The 8,526-nt window shown below is 46.7% G+C and overlaps 1 protein-coding gene across 1 annotated transcript; it reads right to left on the reverse strand.

Moving 5' to 3' along the window:
* Positions 1-5,874: 5,874 nt before the first annotated feature.
* LOC116300500 (uncharacterized) lies at positions 5,875-7,338 on the reverse strand. Its single transcript, XM_031709377.2, has one exon. It carries the CDS (start codon positions 7,336-7,338, stop codon positions 5,875-5,877), a length of 1,464 nt encoding a protein of 487 aa, XP_031565237.2.
* Between the last annotated feature and the right edge of the window lie 1,188 nt (positions 7,339-8,526).

Below are 8,526 nucleotides of genomic sequence, written 5' to 3' on the forward strand. Positions count from 1 at the left end.
AAGAATATGAGACTTCTTAAGATAGTTTTTGGGACTTAATAGGAAGGTAATAAGAATAAAGGACTCCCTGAAATAGTTTTCCGACCCACTTAATAGAATCCTAATAAGAATACGGGGTTCCTTGGAATAGTTTCCAGGTCCTCGCAATGAAAAGGTAATAAAAATAAAGGGATCCCTGAGATAATTCCCAGGAATTCCTAAGATGACACCCTTAACCCCTCCAGTCAGAGATCCAAGCCATGTATTCTTTGAACGTCTTTGGATTCACGCGCGGTGCTAAGCATTGCAGGATGTGCTGGCCCTCCCTAGGACACCCACAGCTGTTGCATTCTTGCTCCCAATATTCCCTGTCCTCCCAGTGTACCCCCTCGTCGAATAGAGCAAAGTTCTCGTCTAACTCCTTCTTACGCAGAATTAGCTTCTTTGTGGTCTCCTCCTTGCAGCAGCGCTAAGCCAGGTCCCCGTGCGCGTAACAAACGACGTTTGTGAGGTCGTACTTCGTCCTACATCTTTCTTGATGCTAATCGCTCTTGGTTTTGTCTTCGCCGCAATACTTGCAGATGTCCTTCAGACAAACCCGATTACGCAGGTGATAGCGCAGCATCTGCTTCGTGCTGAACTTCTTTGAGCAATGTTCGCAGATGGGTTCCCGGGGCTTCTTACACACCGCCTTGGTACGGTGATAGCCTAACATTTGCTTGGTACTGAACTTCTTTCCGCAATCGTCGCACTCCATTATATAATAAGAATATTATAAACCTAGTAAGAATCACAAAGGATACCTCATAAAGTCCGCAATGGACTCCTTTACCCACACTGCGAGGGTTATCAGCGCGCCAAACCTCTCTGCGCGCTTCGAGGCACACATTTCTTCGTATAACTCCCCTACGCGCTCTCGTAGCCGATCTATTTCATCCCCTTGTATCTCCACCGTCCTTTCCAGGTCCGACTTCCTCTTTACGATGCTGACCATATCTTTGACTGCTTCCACGGGCTCCATTATATACAATGGATCCGAACCATGTTCCTTGTAATGCTCTCATAGTAGGACCTACCGGCTGCGGAAAGGCTCACTGGTTGTCTTTTACACACCCAGTAAAAGCGATCTGGAAACCATTTTAAGCGACTATGGCGGTGAGATAAGCAAGGAAAAGCTGCATGAATACATGCGGCATCTAAAAACGCACCAACATTCCAAGATGATCTTCTCTTTGAGGTTCCGTATCAAGTCGGAATCTATGATTCCTAATGTATATGGAGATTGAGCAGCTCATAGATGAAGTCCCTATGCAAATAGATGAAAGTAACCTTAAGGAACAACTTAACGTCCTTGTGTCATCTGGGAAGTGCAAAGAAATGATAGGCAAGGAACTTACCCATGAGCAAGTCAATAAGTTGTCAGAAGAGGAAGTTAAGAAGTTCCATAAGAGGTATGAGGCTGGCCTTGCAAGTAAGACTACCGACGCCGTGGCAGACTCGGCAATTAAGTTGGCAACTAAATTGCTCGGACTTGCACTGCCCATAGACGATGTGGAGCAACTACAGAAGGACATAAGAGGTGATTATGTCATATCCCAAGAACTTAAGATAACCTGCGGGTGGTTGTCTTTGAAGTGTGGTAAGTTAATGGCAGTCGCCTCTGCGGCACTCCACGTAGCTCAGCATGTCGACTTGAAGGAACTTACGATGTCTTGGAAGGACTTTAAGAAGGACAGAGAAGTCGAAAGGGTACTTACCCGGGCACTTACTGAAGTCGAGGGCAAGTCCCCCCAAAAACCTGGTCAAGTCACCACAAGTACTTAGTCAAGTCATCCACGGGACTTAGTCAAGTCATCCTAAGTACTTAGACAAGTCATCCTAAGTACTTAGGCAAGTCGTCCGTAAGTACTTAGGCAAGTCATTCCCAGGTCGTTGTCAAGTTACTTATCAAGTCATCAAGTCCCTTAATATAGGATGAGTGACACCGAACAGCAACCAGAAAAGGCCCCCGTAGAAGATACCAAAATTACCAAGCCCAAATCTCCGGGCAGGGTGGCTGCGGGTAAAAAACTCGTTGAAATGAACAGGAAGAATAAGGCCAAGAAGGAAAGAAAAGAAGAAGAAAAGGAAGACTCATACGTCAATCCGGGGTATGTCATTGGCGCCTTAGGAGTCGCTTTGGCCGCAGGCAGTCTCTACTTTCAGTGGAAAGCCGCAAATAATAAAACTGCGGTGCAACATCATGTACCAGTGTCACCTGCATCCCCAAAAAGTAGAATACCCGAAATGGAATAACCTTCTCACTTTGCAATATCATGTCGTCCACATTGATGAAAACTGTTGAAGAAGCAGCTATCATTACTTCTATTCTCGCGGGTATTGGTTGGGTAGGTAAGAAGGCACTCAAGGAAGACCTAACCGAAGATCCAAGCAAAAGCCTGATGAGCTACGTCAAGATGACCGGCGTAGTAGCGGGCAGCATTGCCCTTAAGGACTATCTGCAGAAGGAAAATTACCTTCCTAACATATAAGCATGGTTAGCGTGGTTGCAGGTGGTGTTATCGCAGCTTTAGCATTTACTGGAGCTAATTATGGTGGTCAGTATTTGAATAGATTAGTCAGAGGCGATCATAGTGGCGCTGCTGAAAGAAAGAGACACGCCTTAGCCCTGGAAAAGTATCAAAGGGATGTGGCAGCTTGGAATGAAAAAAGACAAGCTTACAGGGATTGGTTGGACAAGAACTACGCGGACAAGATGCAGGCAGACAAGAACTTTGAAAATACGGACTACGCTGTTAAGCTTTATGCGCAAACACACCCAGAGTTTAGGCTAAAAAAGCCCCAGTTTAAGAATTACTACCAGCCTTCTAAGAAACAAAAAGATAGCGAGCTGGTCTTCGTTGGTATCGCAGGTCTGGCCGGAGGTGCCGCCATAGCGTATCTAATATAATGATCGTCTTTTTGGAAAGCGACAAAAATAACTTTACCACTTATTTGAATCCCCCCATCAAAGCCCATAAGGTTCGGCTCATAAGTTGCTCTTTGTACAATTCTTGGTATAATTTAATCAATGGCTATGTCGTTGTGAATGCCCAAAAGCCAAAGTTACCAGATTCCTATTACACCCCTATGACACTAGCTAAGGAACTAGCAAAGCATGGATATACTCTTGCCACAGGATTACCCCATGAAATGACATTCAAGTAAGATAGTGGGAGCGCCAATCTAAAGGGCAGTCCATTGGTAAAACTCCTGGGCCTTACTAGTGCCACGATAAATAGCGGCAGTACATATGATGTGAAATGGAAAGTTCCCGCTAACTACGAAGTCCGTTGCAACCTAGTAAGCTCATACTTCAATGAAGTAATCAGTAATCTAATGTGCAAGTTTCCACCCAAGGGCAATCCATTTGACCTGGTAGAATACGCTCCCATTTCTTTGAGCTATGACTTGCCTTGCGAATTGGTAGAAAGCATAAACATCACCATTAAAGTGGACGGAGAGACGGTGGACTTCAACGGGCGAAAGATCAATCTCGTCTTGGAATTCATATAATGCCCCGCGTAGAGAACAAACTCAAGAGGATTTACTATGGGCCTAAAGGCTATTGGAGAGGAACGTCAGCTATCAAGAAACTTGCAGCCGCGGCCAGGGTATCAGAAGAAACGGCTAAGAATTGGCTAAAAAAACAAACCCTCTGGCAGGTTTATCTTCCCGTGCCCAAGTACATTCCCAGGCCTAGCTTTACCGTAAATGCCCCCAATGAAGCTCATCAGGCGGATTTGCTTTTCTTACCGCACGACAAGGTGAAAAAAAAGACCTATAGATACGCTTTGACCGTAGTTGACATCGCAAGCAGATACAAGGACGCCGAACCCATAACCAGCAAGGATTCTGGGGAAGTCGCAGAAGCCCTAAGTAGGATTTATAAGCGCGTTTTGAAATGGCCTAAGCTGCTGCAAGTGGATGCGGGGACAGAGTTCATGGGCGTGGTTACCAAGACCCTGAAAGACCACAGCACTAAGATTAGGAGAGCCAAAGCTGAGTATCACAGGGATCAGAGCATCGTCGAGAGATTCAATAAGACCCTGGCCGAGCGCCTCTTTGGATACCAGTATTGGAAAGAGCTGGAAGATCCCTCCAAGCGCAACAGGGAATGGACTCAGAGGCTCCCCCAGGTCATCGCGGCCTTGAACAACGAGGAGGCCAGGGCTACGGGAATGAAACCCAAGGATGCCATAAAAAAGAAACACGTGGAACACAAGTCCTACGTCAGAAGTTTAAGGGCGGTCTTCCCTTAGGAAAAAAGAATAGGCGATGTCGCGGTTTGATATCTCTATGGGCCGGGCAAATTAGAAGGAGGATCCAAAAGAGCTACGGATCCTAATTGGTCTTTGGAAACTTACCAGATCCAAAGTGTAATAGCTAAGAAGGGTCAGCCCATCTTGTATTATCTTCATGATGGTCCCGCGCGTGGGTTCGTCAAAGAAGAACTGCTTATTGTGTGATGTCCGAATGCCATAGTATGGATACCATCATCACACATCCACCTCTTGCCGTCAAATGCCGATAGGGACACCTTCTCCTGGGTGATGTTATGTATCTGATGACCATAGCTGCGCAGGCTATTCATCTTATGTCTTTGCTCCTTCCGGGTCTTTAAGACCTTTAATTAAAGATCGTGGGTTATGTCCTTCTTGACTACGTACTTTTTTACACCTTTGGCTTTCTTATCTACCCCGTCAAGCTTCAGTACGCTGTACATCTTTGGCTTTAGTCCCACGTATTCGACTATGGGCTTCCCCTTCATCTCGTCTTTCATCTTACCTATCACCTTCTTGTTCTTCGGGGAGTAAAGGAAGTGGTCTTTGGGGTATTCACTGGTGTCGTACTCGTCAATGTCCGCTACGCAGTCCTCGTAGACGTCTTCCGTAAGCACTTCTAGTATCAAAGAGTCCGTATCCGTGTACAGCAGCCTACACCTATCACCGTAATTTGGCTTTAGCTTGTAGTAGTAGAACTCGTACATGAGCAACTTGGACAGGTCTAACACCGTAAAGCCCGTGTATACGGGTTTGTTAAGGAACAGGTTTGCCTTCTTCATGTGAATTACGTAGAAGTTCAGCATTTCTACGTACCTGACGAAACCTGGCTGTGACACGTACGCCTCAGCTTCCTCTTTTGTGCTGGCTATCTTTATGCTGACCCTCTTACGGATGTTCTCCATGGTCTTTCCAAACACGCTGTTGTTCATCAGCTTAAAGAGGTTCTTCTCAAAGTCATTCTTAGCCTGCGTCCTCTTTTGCGTGTTAAAGTTGATGTAGCTGCGCATCCATGGCTCCTGCGTGAACTTCAGGACTCTGTGTATTTTGGTTATCCGCATACCGTGTCTAACGTAGAACTGCAGGTTGCGGTAATGCACCACGTACTTCTTTTTGTTCATTAAGTTCATGGTGAGCTTCCTGTATGGTTTGTAGCGGGGACACACCTCCTTCTGCAGCGGACTCAGCTGCTCAAAGGGTATCTCTATCGCTTCTGGTGCTAAGGGGAACTCGTTGTGTGAGTCATGCAGATGCGCGGGGTATTCCAAATCCACTTCCAGGATGTACCCCTTGTCGTCTTCCTTACCCACGCGCATGTAGAAGTCTTGCGACCTTACCTTGTCCCACTCGAAGTCGCGAACTGGTAAGTATTGCGACATCGCCCAACCATAAAGGTTATTAGCATCAAGGTAAAGTATGTATGACGTGGGCTCGTTGGGGTCGTACTTCACCGCGGGGTTGTTTGCCTTCGCGTAGCTTCTGCTAGGGCCGCAGACGCCACCGAGGATACCATCTTCCATAAATCGGTACATGTCGTACTCCGTAAGCAGGTCCAGCTGCGCATTCGTCTTCTTTAGCAAAGCGCTCCAGCTAAGCCCGGGAGCCGCGTAGAAATTCGCTGGGTCCAACCCATAGTACTCCAGCGCCATCTTTCTGAAGCTCTGAAGACGTCTGCTAATAGCACGACATCGGATCTCAGATAAATGTCATGGTAGTCCCCCATATTCTCACAGGAGTGCTTCTCCCACACGTCTAAGGCATGCTGGTATTCATCATCCTTTATGCCTGATTCAGTCAAAGTACTGTAGAATGCTTTCTTTGGAGGTAGCGGCTCCTTGAACTTCTCCCAGCTGCTCATGTACTCGTAGGGGTACACCCCCTTCCTTTCTGCTCCATATTGACTGGAGATGGGGAATTCCGTGTTGTACCTGACCAAATTAGCTAAGGAGTCTGCCATGAACTGCTGCGAATCTACAAACTTCAGCTTGCCTACGGGTACGGAAATGTACCGCTCTTTGTTTTTGGGGATGTATTTGACCTCCGACCCGTCCTTCCCCTGCAGCAGCAGGTGGCTGTCATAACCCCTAAGGTTATGGAAGAAGACAGGAATCTCCATCTCTGGATCTACGCGTGTGTTGCACCTCCAGTGGGCTGCTCCCCTGTATATACTCGTTACAGGGCAGTAATCTATCACCTTGTCCACGTAGAAATCCTCTACGAAGGCCTTGTGGCAGTGGAAGCAGTGGGTGGAGGGCTTATCTGGCTTTTCACCCTTCCTGGCGTACTTACCGCATTTAAAATGCGCTTCTCCTAGGTATTTCCCATCCCCGTCCCACGCCTTTTGAGCCTGCCTTCCAAACTGCAAGAGTGTTTGCTGGCAGACGTGACATCTCTTCGCCTTTGCAAAGGCATCCTGGTTCTCCTTGGTGAATACCATCTTCTTTCGGCGCTTTAGCTTCTCCCTGATGATCTCCTCCTCTTCGCGCAGGGCTTCTAGGAACTTCTTCGCTGCATCCTTACCGCGGTAGATCACAGGGGGGTCGGCGTTTCCGTCAGATCTGACAACTATGTACCCAAAGGAGCACACCTCGTGCAACCACAGCTTATCCGTGGCACCACTTCTGTGCTCTTCTTTGGTAATCAGCGCTTCGAAGTCCGCGTAAATCACGTAAGGCACCTGCATCTGCTTCTGATGATCTGAGTAGGATAGCTCCTTATCCACAGGCATTTGGATACTTTGCACCACCTCTTCGACTCCGCGACATATCTCACCATGCGCCTTTAGCGCCTTGGGGCTGGTAAACGACAACAAGCAGCAATCGCAGAAGTACTTCTTACCTTTGTGCTTCGTATGTCTGTAGAAGAGCCTGCTGACATGCTTCACCCAGGAGTAATGCCCACCATAGTAGAAGAGGTGTATGCGCTCTCCTTTGTTCTTTGACAGCACCAGCGGCACTATTGTTTGGTCCATAGCACCGTAAACGTTAATTGCTAGACCATTCTCCTGCTCGAATATCGGTATGTCTATCAACTGCATTGGGAACTCCACACCATCCCACTCTAAATCGTCCATTGGGTACTTGCTCGTTCTGCAGAGATCCTTGTCTGCTGGGTACAGCGCTGATCTAAATGCCCACATAAAGCATAGGTGATCGTTGTTCTTTACGTTGACTATGGCTTTCTTCCTTTCTATCCAAGCAGGCAGTGGCACGTAACTACCTCCTCGTATGGGCAAGTACCTGGCCATGCTGATCTCTAATCCCTCCACCTCCTCTACCACCCAACCTGATCCTTCCCGCGTGTAGTTTGAAAGTGACTCTGTGATTGCTTCCAATGCACTGCTAAGCGTTTGTCTTAGGTCGGTCGATTCTAATATTATCAGGGACTTTGATCTTAGCATTGCAGTTGTGGTCACGTCATCCTTCGTCAGGCTTACCTCCACCATTATGCTTGCTTTTAGCGCTCACAGGTCCCTCAGCCCTCCCAATAGCACCCTTCTTATCCTCCTTTCAGACCTCATCCAAAACTGTCTGACGTCAATCTCACCGTTTCCGGGTTTTGACACCGTTTCGAAGTTGCTTTGGGATTCCATATATAATAGGAGATATTATAAACCTAATACCAGGTCCTTTTTATAGTCATACTTGCAATCCTGACAATGCCAGTACAGCTCAAACTTGGTCAGAAAAGACATACCACAGGGACAATCATAGCTGCTCATACATTTCGTCTTTTTCATCTTCAGATGCTTCTTTAGATCGGATTCTTTCTTAAAACTTCTGTTACATTCTTCACACCTCATATATATACATGAGATCTCAAGCCCCACACCTGGGCCTTCACATATAGACTGGGATGGGAGTTGCGCTGTTGTCGCACGGGTATTACCCGCACGCGGACTTTAGACGGGGATTACTCGGATCAGAGTTGCGCTGATACCCCCATCCCCTATACTACTATATATCTATATATCTATATATCTATATATATATCAATGCAAAAATGTTGGAAAACGCGTTGCGCTTACAGGATACGATTAGACAGACCCCCAAAATCGCTTTCATTTCGCGCTGTCTTCGGCTCGAGATCAGGCGGACCGATTTTTCGATTTTTCTCGGCGAAAACTTTTTCCCAAAAAAAAAAAAAAATCCACAACGTTTACCGGGTAGTCACTAATACATTAGTCTGGATCATAAATAAATAAAATCGATTTTTTAATTATTTT

The sequence above is a fragment of the Actinia tenebrosa genome, unplaced genomic scaffold (assembly GCF_029948245.1).
Source record: "Actinia tenebrosa isolate PJP-AT-01 unplaced genomic scaffold, QUT_ActTen_1.0 PGA_scaffold5__44_contigs__length_20552954, whole genome shotgun sequence".
NCBI lineage: Eukaryota > Metazoa > Cnidaria > Anthozoa > Actiniaria > Actiniidae > Actinia > Actinia tenebrosa.

Excerpts from the sequence above, each read along its gene's own strand:
- LOC116300500 (XM_031709377.2), bottom strand. The coding sequence starts at position 7,338 with ATGCAGTTGATAGACATACCGATATTCGAGCAGGAGAATGGTCTAGCA.